The 27998-nt window shown below is 42.9% G+C and overlaps 1 protein-coding gene across 1 annotated transcript in view; it reads left to right on the top strand.

The window, feature by feature from the left end:
- The window catches only part of THSD7B (thrombospondin type 1 domain containing 7B), a 393302-nt gene that overhangs the window by 175826 nt on the left and 189478 nt on the right, over nt 1-27998 (top strand). Inside the window, exons 7-8 of the mRNA XM_044438217.1 lie at nt 14121-14315; nt 18087-18321. Of these exons, the coding sequence (XP_044294152.1) occupies nt 14121-14315; nt 18087-18321 (430 nt within the window). The remainder of the gene's footprint in view (nt 1-14120; nt 14316-18086; nt 18322-27998) is intronic.

Below are 27998 nucleotides of genomic sequence, written 5' to 3' on the forward strand. Positions count from 1 at the left end.
GACTTTTATCTGTTGCAGTGGAAGGAGACACACTAGGGTGGAAATGTCTTTTGTGAGGGAGAGTCACTAATAACAGTGACACTGTAGCCCAGACAATATAATCATCCCAAAACAAAGATGAACACTGAGGAAGCTGTGTTGACTAAAATTCTCAAATAAGTCCTTTGGCAAGCAGACGATGACACAGGATTGTAGCTGCCTCCCGTCCTAATAAGATCGACCTGTTCTGTTTGCATTGCACATGAATAAACTTGCCTGCACAGAATAAACTGTTTTGCATTATGGCACCCCCATTCACATCCTTCCGCTTAAGATACCAGCCATTCCAAAGTTGCTACTTTATCTCACATGTGCAGGGCAATTATATGTCTGTGCATGTTAATTCTTTTTGCTGCAATTGCATTGTAGATATTTTCACTAGATGTTAATTCCAAACATTTATCGGGATTTTCCCATTTTAAAATACTTGTAGAAATTTGGCTAGCAAGATTTTCACAGGTTGTTAATATGGACTGGGATTTTGATTACTAACTTTCATTAAATGGAACAGCAATGCAGTCCCAGTTATTTGAATGAAATAAGGGATGAATCCTGGTTGAGCTCACATTTAATGTATAAAAGAGTATACATCTTTATTTAATTTTACATAATAACATTTAAATCTTGACAGAAACTCACCCAACACATGCATCTCAACATCTTCCCACAACAAAAAATCAAGGGGAGGGAAAAGAGCAAATAGGGGTGAATAGTATCAGTACAGTTGTCATATCCAAAACTTGATGAATGCACCCCATCAAGCTGTTTTCCTCCAGGACATCACTGTCCTTCTTCAGATTGCATGACTGTGGCCGGAGGCAAGCCACACTGCAGTTGGGTAAACATGCATAGGATCTTGCTGTGAGAGGGATTAACGCAGGGGTGGACAAGCTTTTTGAGTCATGGGCACATGTGGCGATCTGATAGCCACAGGTATCACCACAAATGGCCTGCCACGGGACATGCAGCAAATGGCAAGGAATCTGCCAAGGAGTCTGATGATAAGGCATAGGTAGGCTCTGACATACTCAACACACTAAGCAGTCCCTGTAAATGCACAGCTTTCCGCACCAGTGGAAGCTTATTTCAGAGTAATTCCAGCTGCAAGTAGGAAAATCTGTTCCTTTAAAAAGGGGCTTCAGTGGGGTGCATTGCTCTCCAAGAGCGCATTGATGCCTGTTGTTGTTTTCTCGTTTGCGTCCTGCTCTCCCGCCATCTGTATATCATATGGAATGGTGACTTCATCTCTATCAGTCATCACTAACACAGACTAAAATTATGTCATTTTTATCAGTATGCTTTAAAGAATGATACAACACAGCTCTTCTAGTTTAACTAGACTTTAATATGCACCACATAAACTTCAAATATTTACCCTTGAAAGAATTTCAGATGTGCAGAAACGGCCAAAATCAGTTGGTAGTTTTTTTTTTAACTATATGTTGTTTTGAAAAGCTTGCATTCATCTCAGTATGCTATTTTTAACCCCCCTCCTCCCACTAATCCTTATATTTTGGAGGTGCAGTCAAAGCTGTTTTTGGAAGGGGTATTTCTTCTCCACCCCAAAAGTCTAGGTGATATTGATAGTTATTAAGTATCATTAGCATTCAAGTGTTTTGGGAAATAGGAACTCTGCCAACACAAGCTATTTGTGCAACCATGTGGATTCCTCCCATTCTTTATGTAAACTAAATTTTCTTTCTATCTTTCTAGGTATGTGTTTGTAGCAAGAAATTGGAAGCGGGAAAATAGGTGGGAAAGTAGCAAGTTTAAGAATTTTAATTATATTGTTGGAGCCGGCTATCAATCTCATCTGTTAGTACAGGTTCTTAGAGACATAGTCAAGCCTCAAGTATACTCAGTGCTTTTTTGTCATAGAACGCACTGGAACGGAGTTCCGGCACCTTTTTTCGATGGATTTTCCAAGTTTTAAAAGTAACTTTTGAAAATTTGATGTTTGGTCCACGTGGATTCGAATCGCCCTGTCGAGCGTAGCAGGTCGGCGGCAAAATCATTAAAACAGTGCATGCGGGCTGCTTGTGTGTCGAATCTGATGCATGCGCACTTCGTCTGCGCTGGTTGTGATGGCGCTGCTCGGTTTGTGGTGCTGCTTGGCTTGTGATCGGTTGTGTGGTCGCGTGCTGAGTGCTTACTGCAGATGGCGACCGCTATGCTTCGTTACATAATTGAAGTGTGTGTACAGTGATTGACTACCTGCACAAGGTAAATAATTTCATGAGTTCTGGCACCTTTTTTCTTACCAAAAAAGCACTGAGTATACTCATTGCCATGATACATCAAAACTACCAGTGTTAGCCAGGAAAGCCTACCATCGAACCATTGGGATGAAGTCATCCTTGTGTGTAGCCCCGTACAGGCATTCTGAAACTGCACAGTTTCAGGGGGAGCGTTAGGAGATGGAGTGCTCCAGTCCTGCCCTGTTCTGGAGGGTGACAGCCATGTCTGCAGAGGACGGCTGCTTCTCTCTCTGGAAGCTCTCCATGTGAGCCACAGCACAGATTTTCATCCATGAGTCAAGGGCAACAATCCAGTGATGGAGCGGGAGGGCTAGAGCGCTCCTTCTTCTTTCTTATTTGCCCAGCTCAGAAATTCTTGATATGCTGCAGAATTAAATGGAGGAAGCAGAGGGCCACCTTATTGAGTACGATCCTGTACACACGTACACCCACACCCCACAATTACTTGTAAGTAGAAAGCTGGGTAAGATAAATTCTTACTTCGATTTTGAAATGTGTATTTGTGATTCAGAAGGGGGCAGACAAAATGGCACAGGGCCTAGAGTGGCGCCATCTGCCCGCCACTCCATTCTGTTACATGTGTAGAGCAGGTTCAATGAATAATGTTTAGCTAAACAGTGGCTGAGTTGTTTGAACTTTCAGCACCACTGTCAAGGTGTGAGGTAGAAAGGATTGAGGGATATGTGGTGTGCTGTGGCAGAGCTGGATAAGCAATAACGGAAAGCCACATGGGATTGTACAGGAAAGCCCTCCTAATGGAGATATTCTCTGGGTTTTAGTATGTGATGTGATTTAGCTCTGGGCTGAGTCCACAAAGTAGGAGATAGAGTACTGTTTATACACAGATTTTGTGGAAAGAAAAGTGGAATGAATGGTGAATCATCAAATTATTAAGGTTCAAAAAGAGTTGGGGAGAAGAAAATTTGTTGTGAAGAAATTATGAAAAAACCAGTTCCATCAAGGTCAGTTTAAGAAAAGGATCGGTTACCCATGAAGCAATTATATAAGAAAGGCAATTAGTCACCATAAAAAGTTCCAAAGGCTAAAGAGAAGGCTTTAATTGAAAGTTAAAGTGGCAGAACATCAACTTAAAAAGTGATAGACCAAAAGATAATACAAGAGGGAGAAAATAGAGCAAAAGGAATGTATCCAAGGGCAAACACTTTGGAAGTGCCAACCAGGAGGAACAAAATGTATAAAGAAGCTGTTGCAGGAGACCTGGAAGAAGAAAGATGAACTTAGCCACACAACAGTGGACCTGAAAAAGACCCCAAGGAGGGGACACCAGATGACCATGGCAAAGATAGTAAAGAGATTAGGAGTCAGGATAAGAAAGAAGAGAAGTGGGGTGGATGATCATTTAGGCTTTGTTAAAAGTAGGTTCAATGACTGGAAATTCAGTAAGGCATAATTATTTTGAAATAAGGAACATCTCCAGCAGTTGTCATTCTCCTCTTTCAGCTGGTTGTCCTTAGCATACCATTATTTTTATCTTTTTTATTCCAAGGTGCAATGTTGGAATGTCTTTATGTAATCATCTTTGAGTCCCCTTTAAATTCTGATAGCCGTGTCTAAAGTTTCTGAAATGCCTGGACACATTGGGGAAGATTAGCATGTTGTGTGAGCTGTAGCTATAAATCATCTCCACAGAATCTCTCATAGGCCCTTGCACAGATGATGTGGTTGCAGGTGAAGAATATTTCGGAGGTAGGAGTGCAGTGAATAACGTTGTGGGTCAGAGTGAGGAGACAGAGGGAAGTGTAACTGGCAATAAAGAGGCCTGGTGAGTGCCTGGCTTCCTGATGTCTTTCCTCATGGATATAAGAGAACAAGGCGTCTTTAGCATGCCCCTCCCTCCTAATAGAGTCACAGCCAGATACTATTAGACACAACTTGTGAAGGCACAAGTTCTTGATGGAATTTTATTTACTTTGTGTGCCTTGAATTGAAAGACTTTTTTGCTATTGTCCAGAACCTAAGAAGAGCCTTGTTGGTTTATATAATGTCCCACAAAAGCCAGATAGATTTCTGTGAGAAATTTAGCAGGAGGAGCTAGAAAACAGCTGATGTCTCCTGCTGGTGCCTCCCAGGTGTTGGTCCTCAGTGACATATTGCTTGGGAACTTTGGATTCCCTCCTGTGCCCCCAGCTTTAGCCATTGGTAAACCTGTTATCTAAAGTTTGAATCAGATGGATGCTCCTCTGTTCACAAATTTTCTCTCATCCAGTGGAAGCTTCCACTAATAGAATGAGGAGAAAGATAATCATGCAATTCCCCCAGGCAACCCCCCCACCACAAAATCTGCTTTGGATGGTTGGGGGAGCCTTTGGAACAGCATGGAATTTGGTGCCAGGGAGAGGCTGCAGGCTGGAGTGGAAATTGCTTGCCTTCTGCTCCATTTATGAAATTCTTCACTGGAGCAAAGAGTCTTTGGTCACGGGAGGCACACCAACTGTCTGCAACCCTTTGAAATGTTCTAATCCCTTTTAAAGTTATCTAAGCTAATGGCAATTCCTAGCTGTGAATTGCATTAGTTGATTATACATTGTCTGAATCAGCAGAGCCATTTTTTAAAAAGTGACTCCTATTTCTCTAACTCATATTGTTACCCATTCCCTTGGACCTCATGTATATATGCTGAAACATTCGTGCAGTTTTAGCTTTCTCTTTGTTGTACGTTAGGTTTTACTGCTTTGATTTCCTCCCTGACATTTCCTGCCCCCGCTGTTCTTCTCTTTGCTGGTCTTTTCTTCTTCTTCTCTTATTATGGAAATAGCGATGGGCCAAAGCAATTTGTTTTATTTCTCAGCCTGCTGGTTACACTGACAAACTGACACTGCTTCTCACTGAAGTCCTTAACAACGGATTGGCATTAGCCAAAGTCAGCACCCAGGTAGAAATGTCTAACAAGTGTGACATAGCCTCTCCGTTGGCAATGCAATGTGCTGTGCTGTAAATTTATACTTGGGCTTGCTAGAATTTGATTTTGTATTTTATTATGGAAAAAGTCAATGGCAACATTACTGAGAACTGAGTACATTACAAATGGCTATATCAAATCAATCTTTCATTCCTAAACTGTATTATTATTGCTCTGGAGTGTTTAAATGCAACAGTTCCATTAGCTAATTAGATATCTGGGGAAGTATTTTTGCCTGTTAGACTATTTATCCTGAAAGATTTAAAATTGCTATTAGTGAGTTTGCAAATGGCAATTTTGATCCCCCCCACTCTTAAATTTACTACTGTCTACTGACATCTTTGTTATAGACAAGCAGTTACTCAAGGTTTATTGGCATTGTTTCCCAAGATTTAAATGAGATATAAAATTTTACAGCAGGCATGGTATTTTAATGACTGTTTCATTATTTTACATGGAGAACATGAACAGATACAAGGAGTAATATTGATGGACAGCATGTCATTAAAGAAGCAAAAATGTGGTGTGAGTCATTTATGTGCAAATTAGGATCTTCTGTGTTTCAGGGCTTGGTTGCAAAATAATATATAGTTCCATCTCTCCTAGAGCAACAGGATGAAAGAGAGGCTGTGTGCCATACATCTCAGGCAGTAGCTCCTTTGAGGTATTCATGGTGACAGAGGTCTGCTGCCTAACTTAGCTCATTTGATGGCTAAGCAAATATCTCACCTGCTTGTTGTTTTTTATTTCATTCCTATACTGCCTATAGCCAAAGATTTCCGGGCAGTTTACAACAAAGTATAAAAACAATAAATATAATAGATTAAAAACATTTACAAGAATTAAAATTTATTTAAAATAGCATAAAATCATTAAAAGACAATTAAAAAGACCCAGCCAAGAATAAAAGAAAAGCATCTGGCTAACTGTGTCAGGACCCCAAATGACGAGGGAGGTCTTTAAAGGCCTCCATAAAGAGGGCTATCTTAACCTAATTTTTTCAATGGTTTGATGATTTTTTAAATTATTTATTTATTTATGTATTTTATGCGGGATTTTATGATTGTAAGCTGCCCCAAGGCTCATGCGATGGGGCGGCATATAAGTTGTTTAAATAAATAAATAAATAAATAACCTGGTGCCAAAAAATGGGAAATTTGGCACCGGGCGGGATGCAGCAAGGAGGTTGTTCCAAAGATGGGGGGAGGGGCACAGCAAAGGCCCTCTTTCTAGTTGCCACCCTCTGAAACTCTTGAGGAGTTGGCAGCTGGAGAAAGGGTCCAGAGGTTGGGTGCAATACCTGGGTAGATTGGGGTTGCGAGAGGCACTCCCCAAGGTATTCTGGTCCCAAGCCATGTACTGCTTTATAGGTTAAGAGAAGCACAATAAATTGGGAATGGAAGCATACTGCCAATCAATGCAGGCAGGCCAGAACTGGTTTTACATGTTTGGACCCTGTCCCTGTCATTAATCTGACTAGCATATGCTGCGGCAGCTGCAGATTCTGAATCATCTTCAAGAGCAGCCCTCATCCAGTCCCTCATCGTAGCCGGACACTGGTTTAGCATATCCACAGCCTCACCCGCAAATGATGAACAGGAGAAATAGAGCTGTGTGACAACACCATACTGATGGCAACACACTCCAATACTCTGAATGACCCCACTCAGCATTTCATGTAGAAGTTAAATAGCATGAGGGACAGAACAATCCCCTGAGGAACTCCCTGCTGGAGGATCCATGGGCTGAACAATTTTCCCCAAGTACCACCTTCTGGAGATGGCCCTCCAAGCAGGAGCAGAACCATTGCAATGCAGTCCCCTGCATCTTCGACTCAGCCAGGTGCATCAGAAGGATATCATGGTCAGTGGTATTGAAAGCCTCTGAAAGTTCCAGCAGTATCAACCAGGTTGCACTCCCCCTGTCTTGCTCCTGGCGTAGGTCATCATACAGGGTGAGCAAGGCTGTATGCCATTCCAACAGGCCTGAACCCAGTTGAAATGGATGTCATCCAAGAGTGTCTACAGTCCATTAGGTAATATTCCTCAATGCTCAATGCGCCTCTCTTGCTGCCCTTTATAGTTGGAATGTTGTAACAAAGTCAGCCTTTTCCCTCTACATCCTTTTGTTGATATACCTTTTCACAAAGAGCAAGCCAGGGTAGAATTTGGATTTGTATCCTTCTGTAATTTGCAATTTGGCTAATTTAGGGCCAAGATGAGGATGTAAACTTTCTTCTACAGCTCTTTAGTTTTAAAAAATGAAATATCACCACCAACTCATGGGGATAAGGAGAAAAGTTGTCTCCAGTGAAGACATCTCCCTACCACACCAGCAGGAGAAGAGAGGTGAAATTCTTGTGGAGGGGAAGGGCTTCTCTGCCTGGTTGTTTGGTACACAGATTGAAACAGGAGCTGGAGTTGACTTGGTTCTCCTACTTAAGGCTAGAGCAGGGGTCAGCAACCCGCAGCTCTGGAGCCGCACGTGGCTCTTTCATCCCTCTGCTGCGGCTCCCTGTCACTCAAAATATGCGTCACAACCGCCAATGTGTGACACCCACTGGCACGTGATCTATTGAGCTTTTCGACCCCCGGTAGGCCAACCATGGATAAATCCAAGGAAAGAAAAGTTTCAGAAGAAAACAAAACATTTAATGGTATGTGGGCAGATTAATTTGCTTTCACTGTTGACAAGACTGGTTTACCAGCATGCTTAATATGTTGTGAGAAATTGGCAAACAACAAAAAGTTGATTGTTGCAAGACATTTCCAGAATAAACACACAGCCTTTGCTGAAAAATAATCCGGATGGCGATGAGAGAAAAAAAGCCATTTCGGAACTGATGCGGAAGGTTGATCTGAGCAAAAATCATTTTAAGAAGTGGATTAAGTCTGCAAATTCAGCTACATGTGCTAGTCTTATGGCCACTCAGGAAATAGGCACTGGAAGCCATTCACAGATGGAGATTATATAAAAGAATCATTCATCGATTTCATAAATTCAACACACTGTAGTTTTTTTATACATAGCAGAGAGGTAAAAAACGATATATGCAGCGTTATCTTCATTTTAGATGTCAAAAGGGTTTTGTGGCTCCTGGTGTTTTCTCTTCTGAGGGAAACGGGTCCAAATGGTTCTTTGAGTGTTTGCCGACTCTTTAAGGTTCTTTAAGGTTGCCAACTCCTGTGCTAAAGGGTGGCTTTATCCATGTGCTCAATGACAAACATGTTCACCTGTTTGCCAAAGAGAAAGCTCTGAAAAGTTTATGCTGATATAAACGCTCTAAGCCTGTCATCACACAAGGACATGATAAAAGGAGAGTAAAGGACTAGTGATGGAGACAACATCCGAAGACTATAGGAAGAAAGGGTTCCATCCAGCTGCTTCTCCCTCGTGGCACCTGTCACCTGGGGAAGGGGCACATGTGTCCACGCATCAAAGTGCCACTCGTCCAAGATCACACAGCTTGCTGTGGCGCTGGCACCGCTGCCTGCCAGTGCACTCCTGCACCAGTGGAAGCGCTTGCCCACAGAGGCCTGGGTTCCGTGGAGCAGCCCTTGTCCTGCATTGGCATGGGTAAAGAGGCAGCTGAGGAACTGCTAACGTGCCTCCCTGGAATATCAGAAGTCTTATTATTAAATGCTAATTGTGGAGCCTAATGAAAATGAATTAAGAGTCTGGCATTTTAAATAAACTTGAATAAAGCAATGGTTGCTTTAAAAGGAAGGAATACAAGAGTCAAAGGGAGTCTCACAATAAATTCTGGTTGATTTATAGGAACACGCTCACAAGGTGGTATGGATAATAGACACTAAATAAGAAAGAGTGTTGGATGGTAACGTACTCTCTCTTGGGTCAGGAAGTTATTTGAGTAATGAAGAGCTATAAACCTAATGGTCCAGATCAGAAGTTTATCTGAAGCTTTTTGGATGGACAATCCATCATTCAAAGTCAAAAGTGTACTCAAAGTTTTGCTTATCAGTTAATGGTCCATAATTGTGTTAAGAAGCATAAAGCATTAACTAGATTTACTCATGTAACACTTTACAGATAGTAAACTTTGAGTATGCACTTGTCAAAATTGCATTAATTTAGAACTCATTATCTAAATTAAGAATAGGTACCTCCTTGCTTTTGCCTAATAGAAATGCTTAGTAACAATGAGGTCATTAAGACTGTGAGCTTAATTGACAGTAAACTAAGTTACATAGAAGATTATTAGAATATGAAATAATGTCTACATGCAGGAGCAATCAATAAACTTGGGTGTTGTGTGCATATCACCTTTTATCTAGAAGCCTACCAACCATGTGTGTCTGTTAGCCAAATAGCCTATTCAGAGTTGCTATTCAGAGGAAAGTTCTTCTTTTAGACTACTTTTGCCCTACTTGGCTTGAGGCTGCAAGGAAGCAGAGTAAGGCTTCCTCGGTGTAAGGGCATCAAAGCAAGGTACCACGAAGTCAAGAGTTGTTGCAGCAAAATACTGTAGTTGACTCTTTGAGCCTCAACTTCCTTTGACTTCACTCCTGTACTTCTAAAAGGACTAATGGGTATTTCTTCAATCATATATTCCTTTGTGGCATAGGTACAGGAGAGGCTTCCATGGAACCTTCCTCAGAATCAGAGATTAAAGTAGTGGCTATGTCTTCAGGGCAAGAAAGTATAGAAGGGAGTTTTGAGGTGATGTCTGGAGAGCTCTGAATTGTTTTAGAATATACAGGTTGCATTCTGATGGTTTAGGCCACAGATGTAGAACCTCTAGTTCTGTGTCTGGCTCCTTGGGTTCCTCTGGAGAAAGGGTTTGGAAGACATACACACCCTGGTAGGAATCACTGCTCAGATGGAGATAATAGCAGCAGGAAACTCAACTGATGCAGGGAGGAATCTCTGCTCCTCCTGGTATGGGCTGAGTGGCTCCATGTATAGAAGCCGGGATTCAGTTGACCTCCCTTTTTAATGCTCTCCCGAAATTAAGATGACATTGGTGGAAGTGGTTATGCCTACTGATAGCATTCAGCTTGCAGAGCACCTCAGCAGTGTGTGTGTGTGTGGGAGGATTAATCCTGCCCCCATTGTGGCTTGGCATCTCTGCTTTACTGACAATTTATATCCATAATAAAAATGAGAAAAAGCAGAACTGGGCAATCTCTTCTAATTCTTGTTAGCACAGAACTAAATGTGGACCCACATAAAACAATTGTTGGCATACTCTTTGTTTGAATGGTGTCAATTACTGTTAGACAGTTAACTGTTATCTAAAGGCTTCCTAAATATGCTTATCAAAGATAAAATATCATAACAAGGGGAGAAATTTTCACACATTGTCCCTTCCCAATTTGTCGATCCAAATCTGCTCCAGAGGCTGCAAAGTCATGCAGAACTTCATGGGACACAGCATAGGAAGCTACAGAATGTGACAGGTATTGGTAGAAATGCTTCCTTCTTCCAGTCTCTGCTGGATTAAAACCCTGGTCCTTACAGTGTAGGTAGTTATTATAGCAAGCCTGTATCTAGCAGGAGCATAGTCATGGTCCAGCCAGAGATAGGACACAACTTTGAGCATCAAGCCAACTTAGCGTCATGACAGAGCTTGCATTAGTGTAGACTTGCCACCAAATTTCACCCAGGGCAATAGTAAAATTAATTCAGGTACTTCCATTCAATCATATCATCTGAAGAATAAAGCAAAACTCATCTGGATAAAATTAGGAATTCTTCTTAGGCAGCTTTTGCACCTCCTTTGACTATCATTGAATCTTGCCTGCAAGGTTCATTCACCATCATTCCATATGATGGAATAACATCATGATACTTTTTATCTGGTACAGAAATGGGTGAGTCCAAGGTATGATGGACTGGTACCAGTCATTGCCTAATAACCAATGTATTTCTAGTTTCCTTAGCCATTTTACGGTTTCAGTGTATGCTCATTTTAAACCAAAGCGTTTATATAATTTATTTGGCAAACAGCCCAGACCAGTTCTGAAATTATTCTCAAAGTATGCCTGCAATCTGTCTTGAAGCAGATGACATTCAGTGCTGCCTTTGATGCAGTAACTTACTTTTCACCATGCTTACTTGCAATCCAAAATCCACTTAACTTCATTTGCTTCAGTAAGATCTGATCTTGCTTGTAGATGGGGCAGTACTTTTTCCTCAAACAAAGCACAAAAAGATCCCAAGAGATTTTTTGTTGCATCCCTTTCATCTACATGAAAACAAAAGTATGTATTTCCTCCAAGGCTGACTTGGATTTCTTCCATCCCTACCCATCAGCTGTCTTTGGGCACCACCCACATCGATAATGACAAGTGTTAAATCCAGGTCACTCATTCCATTGTGGCTGAGAAAAATGGGAAAGAAGTCTGGCTACTGCAGCCCATAAACCTGGCAGACATGAACTATTTGTTCAATTCCTATAAATAGGAGTAGTGGAGCATATTCTCCTCCTTCTCCTTCTCCTTCCCCTTCACCTTCTCCTCACTTCTGCTATTCTAAAGAATTAGAACTGTCCTGTCTTGCCTTTTCTTTGAAGGCAATTTCTCACAGATTCCACCTTGACCCCTGTTCGCAAAGCTGTGGTAACGGCTGCCACCCAGGTAGGCTGTCAAAATGCTTGTGATGACTGACATCCCAGAATGACTTATGGAGGCAAGCACATAATTGGTGTGTGGTTTAAGATTTCCCCTTCTCCCCCCGCATCCCACCAATTGCTCAGCTGTCATGTTGACGTGAACACCCAGCGAACTGCTGCTGAAACAGCCCATTCTCAGAGAATGATTAAGCACAGGTTGTAGGTGCAGTGAGAGAATCTTGCCAAACGCGTCATTGAAAGAGATTGATATTCACTTGTGATGAGAGGCCTTCCTGTAGAAGAGGGATTTTCAAATTTATTTCATCATTCAGCAGGCTAGAATAATAATAATAATATAGTGATCAGACGAGTCAAGCTTTGTCTGATCAGCAGAGGCAAGTCCTGGAGAGAGGGGATTAGGAAAAAATTATTTGAAAACATATCTGGTAGCATGATTGCCTGCTCGATTCTCTCTATTACTCCCCATAATATGCTTGAAAAGTTTTATTTGTACCTCAGGGACTATGAGGCTGTCCTCATTTAGGAATATAAATGCAGAAATTACTGTTGCACAATTGACAGCTTTAAGCACTTCCCTTGGCAGCCTGTCTGTCTTATTCGCAGCCTGGGATATAAATGTTGCCATGCAAAAGCAACAGAGATCCTTACCCTCTACAATATAATTATATGCCAGGCAGCTTCACGAGAGGCACAGCTCTGGTTGCCAATGAAGAGCTGTTGCTTTCTGCAGTTGCTGTTCCCCATTTTATTGCTTCCTCCCCTCCAAATGTAACTGATTGCCTATTTGTTGGGTCAGACAGGGGTTCATTAAAGATAACAAAAGCTTTCAAAATATCCTTCAGGGTGGGGAAGGCATTCAGAGTGAAAATGTTTTTAGTATAGATTTCAGCCTTAAAGTGCTAAAACATGGGAATCATTCAGGAAGATGTTACCCATAATCAAGTCTTGTTCTCTGCCTTTTTTCTTTATTTGCAAATGTATCAATATGTGAAGCTGTACCAGAATGTACCAAAGGATAACATTTGACAAATCTTTCCAATTACTCTCCCAACTTATGATACAAACTTTTATTAGAATTTTTATTGGTATTGGTATAAGTATTTATTGGTTGGATCCAGATATAGTTATATTTAAAAGAAAGCCATTGAAATCAATGGAACTTAAGTTATTCATGACTAAGTATAGATCCAGCTTGTTGAATATCAAATTAAGGATTACGGCTCACTAAACATATTTCCTCAACACTCCTGTATACATTTCAGATCTTTATGGGGTATCTAGTTTCTAGAAAATAAATGTTGAAGAAATGCTTCACCATATTTTCTAAAGGTCAACAAAAAGAAAGAAAAAAATATGGAATGTCTCCTGCATGTGTGTATAGGGGAGAAGTGGTAAAACAAAGATCTCTGTGAATAAAACAGCTTCCCGGGATGGAACCAAACATGAGGAAAAATAAAAGTCTGCCAGGGAAAAAAGGAAGTACTTGCATTTCTTATGTTCCTGTAATGGGGTTACATGAAAATGGAGGAAGAGTTAGTACTTTTGATACCTATATGCCAACCCCTAAGCTGCAAAAGCACTGATTAGGAAGCAACAATAGGAATGGACTATTGTCTTCATGTCTTACTTGAGGATGTGGGAAACAAGATGCTAACCTAGTAGAAACTTTGCTTTGATCCACCATAACTTTTCTTACATTGCCCCTCATCTCTTACCTTCATAGCATTTAATAAACTTAAGCCATGTCTTGACATCCTTAATCTAGCAGTTTCCTTGTTCCTGCCAGTAGCAGGCAATTAGGTGGTGTGACAGCAATGAAACATTAAGCATAACCGTGTTCATTCTGATGCAGAAGAATGGATTGCACTAGGCATTATGGATGGGGTACAGGAAACATGACACAGGACTGCCCTTTTTGATGGCAGTCTGATGTTCCTCACATGGCCGATACAAGATTAAAAATAAGGTGGCATTACACATGGCAGTCATGATTAAAAAAATAAGTTCAAACTGTGTTGAAATGGCCTTTTCCCACCAGTATTGTACGAATCTGTAGGAAGGACAAATTCCAGATGTGAACTCCAAAAGACCAAACAAGGAACTCCCTGATATTCTGCAACAGAGAAGCTTGTGGGTTGAGCACAGGGCATGCTAGTGAAAATCGAAGAAAGAGATGACTTGCTGCAGTAGCTCTGTGTACGGATAAGAGGTCCTCAGCCTGCCTTCATTCGTACGGATACTTCTTGACTGCTTTTAACGTGGTTTTTCATCTTAATCTACATTTTTCCTATTTTTGTGTTGATTTTAGGTGAAGATGTATTGGCTGACTTCTGTGCAGATGCTCCTTCACCTTCCAAAACTGCAACGTGTGAAGTGCCCTGTGGAATGGACTGTGTTGTGACAGAATGGTCACCATGGTCATCTTGTTCCCACTCCTGTTCCAGTAAGAATGCAGAAGGGAAGCAAAGCAGAACCAGGTCTATACTGGCATTACCAGGAGAAGGTGAGTAACAGAGCTCATATGGCTACTTGTTTCTTTCCTTGCAGGAGCAGTGGACAATCTCAGGTCCAAGAGTTTAACCTGATCATCTTGGGGTCCCAGTCCAGACACCTGAGGTTCTCCAGGTGGCTGTTTCCTCTGTTCCTGCTCCCACCTCCTTTTCCCAACTTCTTCCTTCCAGTTATTTTTTACGGTGCACACAGGGCATTTTACCCCTTTCCAAAACTTTGAAATGCCTGTTCTAAAGGTTAGTTTACTGACAGTAGGAACTTTAAAAGTGGCTGGCATTTTTGGTAGTTTGGATCTCAGCCCTTTTGCCCTCCTGCCACTGGAATGCAGCTCCCCAGAGCTTTTGTGCAATTGAATTTGGCTCTTCGGCTGAGACAGGTTTCTTGCCTCTGCTTTTCATAGCAGGGCATAGCAAGAAATTGCCCTTGTTCATTAAGGGCCAGGTTTTCTCTTTCAGAGGCTTGTGCTGTATAGTTTTTCTTTTCAAACAAACTGAGTCCAGGAAACATTCACTTAAGCTGCCACAACTGAGAAACGTTACTTTCTTCATATTAGTTCATTGTTTTTATTTTGTTTATTTGTGTTGTATTCTGCCTTTCTACTGCAGCTGGGGATCCACTTATTCTCAAATAGCCTTGCTGTAATGTTTTTAATTAGTCATAGTTTTTTATTTGTTCTTAAGCCATGTTTACATTGGTTTTATACTGCATTTTATATTGAATGCAAACCACTTAAAGAGTTTAGGATACTAAATGGTACAGAAATAACTAAACAGGGTTCAAAAAGTTAGGTAATCTGAGATTTGCAGCAGATGAAGAATGTCTGAAAAACTGCACTGGAACTCTGCTCTCAGTTTTCTTCATGTCTTTGAATCTTTTAGTATGATTTTAGTTTGTTTCCTCACCACTACAAAAATCATTAATATTTTACATTTGATGAATGCATTAGCTTAATAGTGGGTCCTGATGCTATCATTAATTAAAAAAATAAAATCTGCATTTGGAAAGAATGAATGTGCATGGTTAGAATTATAAGATGCACATTTCTGAAAAGTAAAATGTGGTGCATAAATATGTAGGATGTGATACAGTGTTTAGTGTTGCTGTGCTTTGGGTTTACAAGAATGTGTGTGCTCCCCATTTCCTTAGAGACCCATTTGGATTAGTCTCCCATTGCATCATAATAATAGTAATTAATAATCCTTATCTCTTGGAAAAAAATGCAGCTACAAAGCTCTGTACAAATACTCATTAATTCAGTGTGTTGCCAAATTATATCTGATAACATTGAAGTCATGACTTAATGAAGCTTTTTAATATATCAGAATATTGGATTTTTTAAAAAGATAAATTTACACAGAGAAATTAATTAAATGATGATGCATGTTCCCAGTAATTCCCAGTGATATTGAAGGTAACTATAGATCCATAAATCCAGGAAAGAACACTAGAACACACACAAGAAAGAGTGACTTAACCAAGCTAGACATTTTCATGTTAAAATTTAGTATATCATTTTTGAAAAATGTTCATACTTTAGAAGAGTTAAATATTGAATGAAAGAGTCAATATTCATAGCTTAATTCTGTACAGAAAAAGTCAGGGAATTAAAACTAAATAGCCAACTATGTCCAATTTAAGCAGTATTTCTTTCCATGAAATACATTTAGCAAGCTCCAGTGTAATCTTCTTGTCCCACTTCTCCCAATTTATAGATATCAGCAAAAACAGGTTAGGATGTTATCTTTTATTGGCTGAACATAAAGCAAGGATATTATGAAAAGCAGAAAATGCAACATTGCTGACTACTCATGAACTAGTCCAAATGACTAATGTTCTACAAAATAATGTTGTAAACTCTGAAAACGGGCTAAATGTTTTATATACAAAAAACAGACGTGCAGTTCTAGTTTGTTCTCCGTAGGATTAGGCAATAATGGCTCTTTCTTAGCTGAGCCTGAAATGCTGTCTAGATTTTCTAGATTCCACACTCCTTTCTAAGGCAGAGAGGATGGGTGAAGAATCCCCTCCAGCCCCGACAGTAAACTCCACAGTCATATTGCTGATCCCCTCACCAAAAGGTGGTAGTATTGGAAAGGAATTCTTTGGGCCTCCAAGAGATCCACAGCCCTCCTGTGCCCCATTGCACAGGTCAAGAACGGATGTTAAACATGGGTGGCCCTGGAGCTACTGTATTCCGCTTCCTGAGCATTGGTATCAGTAGGAGAAAAACCATATACAGAAGGCTTCTGTTCCTGGAGTTCCACAGCCCTTTCTTTCTGCTATTCTAGTTTCTTGCATAGTTTTGAATTCTTTGTAGGCACTTAATTACAGTACCTGTATGCCACTCAATATCCTACAGTCTTTATGCAGTGACAGCACTACCACCCACCCACCCATGCATCCAGTATTTTAAAAAGTCAAAACTGATGTTCTTCCAGTCTATTTATTCTATAAAGCTGGGATGGGGAACCTGCGGACTGCATCCCTATCATCCAATCCAGTGTCCGTGCAGGGTGGATTGGGGATGGATTGGGTTAGGCCTAACCCTCTGGAAGGTCACTGGTTCCCAATCTCTTGTTCAAGAAATAAATGTCTCTTTCCTCACTTTGGGTGATGGTGTTTCAGTTTCATATGACTGCAGTTTGATTTTCTAAGGCTGAAGCAGCTTCTATGAGTCTTTTTGTTCTGTCATTTCCATTTCTTTCATTTAGAGCTGAAGACGACACACACAAACAGTGCCTTCACATCTACAAGATATGCATTTACACTTTCTTGGTGTGAAGTGGTATCAGCTGTGGAATGAAATGTAACAATTTTGAGTTTTTCTTTTACTCCCCACCCCTCAAATAAAGCATCAGTGTTACATTGCAGTTTTATCTACAGATTATTTGGTTATTAATGGAAAAAATACAGTTGTGTTGCCACCTGCTTAGTTTCCTTTGTCCTTGTCACTGCTCCCTTCTCACCCTTAAAACAAGTGCAGTTATCATTATTTTACTACTACAGTATTTCACAAATATTTTTACTAGGGTTTTACAACTTTAGTCTTGGAAAGCAAAGGCAATAAATCTAAGCTTGTACTCCTATAATTTTGTCCCAGTTGGTAAGCATGTCAGAGAAAGATAAATAATTGCCTGCTAAGGAATTCAGTATCAATAACTTGTACAAGCTAACTTGTGAGATTAGCTTTCTGTGGCTCCATTTTCTCCAACACCACTACATTTTAAAGTTTTGTAAAACACACACATGCATTCAATGATCCTATGAATTTTCAGTGGAGGATTGGCTCACAGGTTGCAAGAACTGGTGCTAAAAGACAGAATTCCATTCTAGTGGCAGTAGAACCAGATCACAATTCTTAGCTCTGATGTGACAGAGGCACTGGTTATTCACAGCTACTTCAGCATTTCTGATCAGCACTTGCACAATGTAACTCCACTGAGCATCTATTTACAATGTGTTGCCTGTACAGGAAACAAGTAAGATTCTGCAACTTAAAAGCTGTGTGCATAGATTTCCAGAGAAGATGGAAATGTTATTTAATGGCATGTAATGTTCCTTTATATGTTGAAGATCCGTAAAGCAAGTATATTAAATATGTTAAATATTCCTTTTGTGTGTGTGACTGTTCACCTTATTGTCCAGGAATAGTTTTAGTTGCAGCTGAACTAATAGTATAAGGAACTGAATGGGAAAGAATATGTTTGGAAGAACTTTTTTTAAAAAACCATTACCACGCTGTGTTGCTTTTCATCCCATACAGGTGGAAAGCCATGTCCTCCTAGTCGTGCACTCCAAGAATATCGCCTTTGTAATGAACATTCTTGCAACCAGGTCTACTGGGAAACTTCTGTATGGAGTCCCTGTTCAGAAAACATCTTGATTACAGCGCTGAATGCCACAATTAACTGGAATGCTCAGGCCACCTGTGGAGTGGGCATACAGACCAGGAAGGTCTTCTGTGTGAAGAATAACTCTGGCCAGGTCCCAGCCAAAAGGTATTATTCAGACACATATATTCAGTACTCAAGTGCAATGTGTCTATGTTCTCTGGATTATTCTACTCAAATGTAAGCTAATAAAGAGGCTCATTGTTTAACTTTCCTACAGATCTATGAAAATAATCATACAACTTGTACTGGACTAGATAGGCTCTTGGTATCATCCAGGAAGACTCTTCTTGCATTCTGTTTTTGCATTTTCAAGGAGTACGCAGATGATGATGATGATGATGATGATGATGATGATGATGATGATGTTCGTCCATCATTTTCAATGAGGACCTTGACATCCAATGGGTTGTGAGCTGTCCACGGTGTGTCTGCAGGTGGCTGATAAGGCCGATATGGGCATGGAGTGTTCTGCCACATGTCAGGCAGACATGTGTGGGCACCACTGTTGCAGCATTTGCAGCTCTGGCTTTACGGAGTGCTCGCTTCTCTTGTGCTATTGTTGTCCTTCTGGCTTCAGATGTTTGGCAGCCTTGGTGGATCAGCGAGCGCCATGTCGATCGGTCTTGTCCCAGGTCTCCCAGGAGGTGGTGTCGATAACCAGGGACTTGAGAGAGGCTTTCAGCGTGTCTTTGTATCACTTCTTTTGTCCCCCGTGTGATCACTTTCCTTGAGACAGCTCACCATAGAAGAGCTGTTTGGGGATGCGGTGGTCTGGCATCCTTGCAACATGGCCTGCCCAGCGTGTCTGGGCTTTCATCAGCAGGGTGTGAACTGATGGCAGGCCTGCTCTGGAGAGGACCTCTGTGTATGGCACCTTGTCCTGCCACCGGATCCGCAAAAGTCTGTGGAGGCAAGTTGTGTGGTAGTGGTTCAGTTGCCTAGTGTGCCTCCTGTATACAGTCCAAGTCTCACTGGCATACATCAGGGTAGTTAGCACTACGGCTCAGTAGACTTTAAGCTTTGTAGCAAGGCTTATTCCACGGCGGTCCCACACTTTGGTCTGCAGTCTGCCGAATGCAGAGCTTGCCTTGGTGATTCTGCAGTTGACCTCGATGCCAATTGTCACTGTGCAGGAAAGGGTGCTGCCAAGGTATGTAAATTGGTTCACTGCTTGCAGCTTTTTCCCTTCACTGATGGTGGGCTCTTGGTGTTGGACTTTCGTAGCTGGCTGATGCATCACTTTGGTTTTCTTTGTGTTGATGAGGAATAACAAAGAAGTGGATGGGAAAAGATTGTGTGTGTGTGTGTGTGTGTGTGTGTGTGTGAGAGAGAGAGAGAGAGAGAGAGAGAGAGAGAGAGAGAGAGAGAGCGAGCGAGCATCTAGCACCTGAACACAAGCATTCAAAGAAAATGCTTTCAAAATAAATTTGGAGATTATCTAGTTTTCTGTGCTCACAGAACAAAAATATGTGTAGGGTATAGACCATAATGTTGATTGATATTGAAATTAACCTGTGCAAAAAAGTTGATTATCAACAACAGATTGAGCCTGGTGCCTGACCTAACCTTCTGCTTTGCTTTAGTAGCTCAGAGAAATGAGAAGCACAGATGTTTCCCCAAATATATATATATTTTAAAAATCAAGGCATTGCTAATTACTTTTTGCATTCTTAATGAGCCTAGAGAATTACAGACTAGTTTTCATTTTCATTGTATCTCTCAGAACAATCCTGTTAAAAATGAGCAGTGTTGACTACAGTAAAGTTAATTAAAAATTTTTAGGTTAATGAGATTAATTGAGTGAGGAAAGGAATGTCTAGTGTCCATTGATAAGCAGGAAGTTTATCAGTCCAAGTTTTGCTATGTGATGTGTCATACACTGTTTAAAGCATAGTCTGCTCTTTGTCCCTTATGAGGAAGCCTAAAGAGACAGATATGGAGCTTACATAGCACAGTAAAGTATTTAGATTGGTCTTGGATGTCAGAATAATATATGATCAGAAAGAAATAATATTACAGGATGGTAATGTAAAGTGGCTGTATCCACTGAGAGTTCTGAAATTTGTATTTCTGTCTTTTATGAGCTCAGAAGGAAAAATGGTTTAATCTGGTTACACTGAGGACCAGTTTTAATGTGCATATCTTGGTTTAGTAAGTTTAAATATAAAAGGACCTTGTATCTTCCCACCCAGCCTTCCTGGCATGCTGAAACAAGGCAGGAAACCTTCAATTAACTATAGATTCTCATTGCATAAGACAGCATGGTATTGTGGCTTGGAGGCAGAACTGGTTGTCCTGCCTCCAGGCAGTCTGTGCTCATCCATACACTTCACAGGGTGACTTTGGTCAACTCACTGCCAGCCTAAAATGGTCATAGAGCAGTTCTGAGAGTGAAATAGAATAGAGCTTTTCTGAGAATGAAATGGAAATGAAGGTTGTGTAAATTAAACTCTGAGGGGGGAAAGGCATTTATTACATAAATGTAATAAATAAAAAAAGTTTGCATGTAACTTTCCCTAATATACACAGTGAGCCAGCATAGCATAGTTCTTCGTCGTGGCCTCTGTGTATCACACATATGGGTTCTGTGCCTGCGCAGTGCCTTTGGCCGGAAGATTAACAGCTAACGGTTTTTGGCGGGAACTCTGCTCCCCCTCCCCCCTAGCATTATATAAGGAGCGGAGTGTCCGCCATTTTCCAGTCTTTGCGACCGCCGTTCATTGTGCCTAGTGCCACTTCACTCTCGCTCAGATTGTTACTTACCTTCTTGCTCGTCCGAAAATCTCTCTTTTTTCTCTCACCAAGTTTATATCCCTTGTTCTTGTTGTTAGTATTTCACTTATATTTCTTTAACTTTGCACCATTTTTTCTTCTTTATCGTTCCTATAAAAAAAAACAAAACAAAACCAAAAATATTACTTTCCCGCTTTACTATCTCCTTTTTTCTTCTTTCTACGATGGCGCAACGGGCGGTGTTCCGCAAGTGCGGAAAATGCGGTTCCAAAATGCCCACCGCGGACCCGCATGATCTGTGCCTCCTTTGTTTGGGGGAAGGGCACAGAACCGATAAGTGTGGCCATTGTTTGGCCTTCTCTAAACAGGCAAGGAAGAACAGGGAGAACCGCCTCCGCAAGCTCCTTTGGGATCAGGCTCTCCTCCAATCTGATCGGCTGGTGGCTAAGGCTTCCACTGTTGTGGCCCCACCCGAAGGCTGTCCAACTTCGGCTGACCTGCCGCAATGTCCAGCCTCTTCCTCCATTGCTCCACCCTCACGCCCTTCTGAAGAAGGCGCTCATGCTATGGCCGATCAGTCTGTTTCCTTGCCGAGGAAGCAAAAGGAAAAGAGAAAGCTCAGCGACTCAGATAAATATCCTGTACATAAGAAGGCCAAGAAAGATAAGACGGGCAAACCGGTTAAGAAGCCGAAGAACCCCGAGCAGGCAAAACACTGTCACTCGGGCTCGGCCTCTTCCTCAATTCCGATACCTACTTTGGAACCGACCCCCTCGGTCCCGACCATCCAGGTGGCTATGAGGGTTACCCCACCGGGCTCACCGCACCGGCCGGCAGCTGAACCCGTTATGAATTCAAGGAGGGGTTCTATCTCTGATGGGGAAATATGAGACTCCCCACCTAGGGCTCGATCACCAACCCCGATGCCTCTGATCCCGATGGATACTGAGATCACCATCTCCCCTCCGAGAAGCCATAGAAGCCGTTCCTCGGATGCGAGGTCTGATGATTGGTACCACTTCAGGTACTCTTCTGCTCCAAGACGGGAAGACTACCACTCTGCAGCCTACTATCCAACCTCTAGGGGACAATCTTCACCATCAGCGCCTCGGCAGCATTTCCATTCAATGCCCAGAGACGCCCCAAGGGCACCATCTAGAGAGAGTGGCAGATCGGAGTCTCCAGGAGATTCTTCCTCCAGTGTTCCACCCCCCTATTGGATGGAATCCAAAGAGTCTGAGGCCGACTCAACCTCGCCAGATGCTGTAGTTGCTTCCCAGGGCCCGGAGTCGCCTGAGGAACCGTACAGATCGTTTAACGATCTGATGGCCAGACTAGTGAGATCGCTTGATATAGAAGCCCACCAACAGCCGGGACCGAGCACCGATCGTTTTTATGATGTGGTTAGAGGTGAACGATCCACATCTATTGCCTTGCCGTTTATTACGACCTTACGGCAGGCAATGACCCAGCCATGGGACCTCCCAGCTAATCCACAACCGACCTCTTGTAAATACAAGTCCATGTATCGGGTGCAGGAAGAGGACATCCCATTTCTTCTCCACCACCCCAAGCTGAATTTGGTTGTTGTAGAATCCTCGCAGGGTCGGAAAGCCCGTGGACACACCTCACCTCGTGACAAAGAGGGTAGAAAGGTTGATTCTCTTGCCCGCAGGGTATACGCAGCTTCGGGCCTTGGTTTAAGAATCTCTAATTACGAGGCAACCCTGGCACGTTACCAATATTTCCTGATGCAACGCCTGGACGCCATCATCAATACTCTTCCGGGAAACCAGGGCGAACTTACTAAGACTTTTGTTAAGAAAGCTATGCAAGTGACAGTACAACAGCTTTCTACCACGAGGCACCACGTGGACTCTGATTCGAGGTCGCTGGTCGGTGCAATTTCCCTCCGCAGGCACGCCTGGTTGCGTAATTGCAATTTTCCGGACAAGATGAAGCGGAGAATTGAAGAGATGCCGTTCGACGGTTCCAGTCTCTTCCATGCAAGAACGGACAGCAAATTGAAGAAAATCCATGAATCAAGGATGACGGCCTGTCGTATGGAATTGCAGTCTCTACCCCGACGTAAGTGGTCATGGTCATGTCCACAGTACTGTCAACAGTTTCCGCCTCGGCAGCAGCAACCGCATCAACATCAGCAGCGTCACAGGCAACAACCGCCACAGCGCTTCCAACAGGGCCGCCGCCATTTTGATACAGACAGGCGACAGCGCTGATGTGATGAGCGAACCTCTCCTCTCATTCCAACTCCCCCCTCCCCCCTCTCATTTGGGGATCGACTGAAGAGTCGACTCTCCATTTGGGAGTCCATCACATCTGATGGATGGGTGTTATCTATCATCCAGCATGGATATGGAATCGAATTCGACGTTGTACCATCACCAAATCCTATTCGATATACTCTGACTTCTTTGGTACTGTTAGATGAGATTCACCAACTCCTCGCTAAAGGAGCTATTCGTCGCCTGTTGTTATCGGAAGGATTCCATGGATTCTATTCCAGATACTTTACAGTTCCAAAATGAGATGGGGGCTCTAAGACCAATATTGGACTTGAGAGCTCTCAATAGATTTATAACACCAAAGAAGTTTCGGATGACTACACTTCAAAGTATTCTTCCGTTGCTGGGAAGAGGGGATTGGTTTGCCTCATTGGATCTGAAGGATGCCTATTTTCATATTTCAATACATCCAAGTTATAGGTGTTTCCTTCGTTTTGCGGTGGACTCTGAAATCTACGAATTCAATGTGCTACCGTTTGGATTGGCCACTGCACCAAGAGTTTTTACGAAGTGTATGGCCCCTGTCTGTGCACACCTTCAATTACGTGGAATTCGGATATACCCGTACCTTGATGATTGGTTGCTGGTCGCCGACACAGAAGCAGGACTTTCGTCTGCTGTTGAGTTTACATGTGCTCTATTGCACAATCTCAGACTCTGTATTAATTGACGGAAATCTTCCCTTCTCCTTATGCAGGTGATCAACTTTATCGGAGCCCGACTGGATTCGACGTTGTCAAGAGCCTTCCTTCCTCGGGATAGATGACATGCGATTGCTCATTGCATCACTCAGATTCGACAAACAAGAACTGCTCCTGCCCAGTCTATTCAGAGTCTGTTGGGTCACATGTCTGCTTCCATTGCTGTGGTTCCACACGCCAAACTCAGGCTACGTCCCCTTCAACTGTTCAACGGGGTGTTTCGACCACAGATAGACCCCCCTACCAAACGGATTCGACTCCCAGCTTCCGTTCTTCAGTCCCTGTTATGGTGGATAGACCCAGCCAATCTAACAGTAGGTGTTCCATTCCGACCCCGGTACCCTACAATAACACTCGGTACCAATGCGTCTCTACTGGGATGGGGAGCAATCTGTTCTGCTCTCCGTACCCAAGGGATATGGAGTAAGCGGGACTGCAGGAACCATATCAATTTTCTGGAACTTCTTACCGTTTTCAAAGCCCTTCAATCATTCGAGGATGTGCTTCTGCACCAGGTCGTCCAGGTGACCTCAGACAACATGGCAACAGTCTTTTCTTTAAACAAACAAGGGGGAACCCAATCCCAGAAACTAGCCCGCCTGGCCATGCAGATTTGGGACTGGTGCATACCAAGAGGTATCACTCTTGTAGCAGTTCACCTTGCGGGCACGGAAAATACAGACGCCGATCTCTTGAGCAGTCCCACGAATGGGAGCTAGACCATCGGGTTCGCGACATGCTATTTCACCGATGGGGCCAGCCAGACATCGATCTGTTTGCCACACAACAGAACAGGGCATGCAGGACATGTTCCAGACCGGGAGTGGGTCAGGATTCCCTCAGGGACGCTTTCGTGATTCCCTGGACAAACATGACTTTTTTGTGCTTTCCCTCCGATCCCACTCATCATGACAGTGTTGGCAAAGATCATTCACGAAGGGGCCACAGGGGTACTGATCACCCCCTGGTGGCCCCGCCAACCATGGTTCTCAACTCTCCTTCACATCTCCAGAGAAGAGTTTCTCCAACTCCCTCTTCTTCCTTATCTCATTACCCAGAGGGAGGGCGCAATCCGTCACCCAGATTTGCTATCGCTGAAACTGACTGCATGGAGGATACAATGATCGCCTCTGATACAACAGTATCGACACCACAAACCGTTCCAACTATTCTTGCTCAGCAGAGTCTACACCCAGACCTACAGTATATGCTCGAATCTGCGCTACGACCATCTACTAGGAAGTCGTACGTGGCAAAATGGCAGAGATTCTCTAACTTTGCCAATTTACAGTCTTTTCTGGCCCCTTCAGCTTCTGTTTCACAGATACTTCAGTTTCTCTTTGAATTGCATCAGTCTGGACTCAAACCCTCGTCCATAAAGGTTTAAACAGCAGCGATTTCTCATTATCGGGGAACTATACATGGCCTCTCCATCTTTGCTCAACCTCTGATTAAAAGATTTTTAAGAGGATTGAGTAATCTACATCCAGCTATAAGACCTTAATGCCCACCTGGAGTCTTTCGGTGGTTTTACAAGCACTGACTCGACCACCTTTCGAATCCATGGCGACGATCGATCTACGCCTTGCTTCACGGAAGACGGCCTTCCTCGTTGCAGTAACTTCAGCCCGTAGATCATCTGAACTCTGCGCCCTTCGGGTAGACCCCCCTTTCCTAAATTTTCATAAGGAAAAGGTGGTTCTTCGAATGGATCCGTCTTTCCTTCCAAAGGTCGCTACTTCGTTTCACATGCAACAGGAGATTGTTTTACCGGCATTCTTTCTGACCCCTTTGAATCCGATAGAACGATCTCTACATATGCTGGACGTTCGTCGTTGCTTAGCTTTTTATAGGTCCAGGACTGAGTCTGTTCGGTGTTCCAATAGACTTTTTGTGAAATATTCGGAACATGATCGGGGTTGCCCAGTCACCTCACAACGTGTGGATAGTAAATACAATTGTCCTATCTTATCAGTTGGCTAAGTTGGACTTACCATCTACTCCAAGAGGCCATTCTACAAGAGCTGTCGCTGCTTCTTCAGCCTTTGCATCAGGAGTCCCGATAGAAGACGTGTGCAGAGTGGCCATTTGGGCTACTCCGTGTACCTTCTCCAGACATTATAGACTTGATGTCCGTGCCAGACAGGATTGCTCTTTTGGCAGAGCTGTTCTTTCTCCTGTCCTTCGTTGATGACACCTCCCTCCTCCATTTCGGGTAAGCTTGCTATTCTGTGTGCCATATGTGTGATGCACAGAGGCCACGACGAAGAAGAACAGGTTGCTTACCTGTAACTGATGTTCTTCGAGTGGCCATCTGTGCAGTCACACAACCCACCCTCCGACCCCGCTTGGTGTCATGGGTGGTCCGACTATTTTCTGTGATACTATGATATCTTTTTTCCTATGTGTCGTGCCACTACTGAATTTGGATTTCTTGTCATTCTGACAAACCTTTTTTATTATACAAGAAACGCTGGTCTTTCAAAGACTGGAAAATGGCGGACACTCTGCTCCTTATATAATGCTAGGGGGGAGGGGGAGTGGAGTTCCTGCCAAAAACCTTTAGCTGTTAATCTTCCGGCCAAAGGCACTGCGCAGGCGCAGAACCCCTATGTGTGTCTGCACAGATGGCCACTCGAAGAACATCAGTTACAGGTAAGCAACCTGTTCATCCAGATTCTTACCTTCAGTTGGCAGTGAAGCTCATTGGGTGACTTTGGGCCAGTCACAGATCAACTTAACAGTTCTGCTGTGAGAATAAAACAGCAAAGAGGATTGTGTAAGTCAAATGGGATCCCTTGCAAGGAAGATGGTGGGATTTAAGTATAATACATGATTATAACTATGCACATCTGGAATCTGTTTCCAGGTGTAGAAGAATCCCAAGAACTTAATTCACAATTGACATTCATTTAAAATCCTGGTTTCTTCAAACCTGGTAAACATTATTTCCTGGTGCAGATATAACTGGAAACTACAGTGGTACCTTGGCTCACAAACTTAATCCGTTCCAGGACTCTGGTTGTGGGCCAAGTTAAATTTCCCCATAAGGTTCAATGTAAATAAGGTTAATCCATTCTGTAATCATTGTTTAAATCAGAAAAAATTGAAGCGAAGTGATAGCAGCAAAGATCGCGGCCGTCTCCCCCTCCCCACCCTGAGCACAAGCGTGGCCATCTCTCCACCCCTCCAGCACGACCAAGATCATGCCTGTCATCCCTGCACGCGCATGTCATCCGGTGCGCTGGGGGGGGAGAGATGGGTGCGATTGTGGGTGTGCTGGGGGAGGGAGAGAGAGACGGGCACGAACGGGGCATGCTTGGGGAGGGAGAAACGGGTGTGATCTTGGCCATCTCCCCAGTTGGGGGTGGGGTGGGGAGATGGCCACGATCGTGCTGGTTGGGGGTTGGGGGGAAGATGGCTGAGATTGCGCCCGTCTTTCCTGCAGGAGCACGCCCGTGTTCACGCACGACTTCCCTGCAGGAAAGCAATTGTGATCCTGGCCATCTTTCCACTGGTGGAGGGGGGGGGCAGCTGATCTTGGTTGCCACCCATGTCAAAATTTTCATGAAATTTTTGTTCGCAACCCGATTTGGTCAAGAACCAAGGCTGAGGCACCACTGTAGTTAATTCTGGCATTAAATGCAGTCATTAGGAAGTGTGCTCAAGAAGGATTCTTGAGCTTAAGAAGGAATCAGTGTGCTCAAGGATTCAAGGCTTGTTCACGTATCAATTTACTGAATCAGCGCTTGCTTCTGAACTGGGACTGTGCAATCTTCATTTGATATTCTATTGGTTGTTCATTTGTCTGTCGCTCTGTTGTTTATCCACATATTTGTTTATTGCTCCAAATCCAGACAGATTATGGAGTGGTTAACAGTACAAAGTGAAAACAAATAAACGAATAACAACAATACTTTAGAAAATTACAAATTACAAAGATAACATTAAGAGCATGGCTGGTCAAGAAGAAAGGATTTCCAGAATAAAGGTATTATATGCTGTTCTCAGTTATGGGGTTGCATAGAAGTGGGGGGGGGGG

Source organism: Varanus komodoensis, unplaced genomic scaffold (genome assembly GCF_004798865.1).
Source record: "Varanus komodoensis strain SLA01 unplaced genomic scaffold, ASM479886v1 scaffold32, whole genome shotgun sequence".
Classification (NCBI taxonomy): Eukaryota; Metazoa; Chordata; class Lepidosauria; order Squamata; family Varanidae; genus Varanus; species Varanus komodoensis.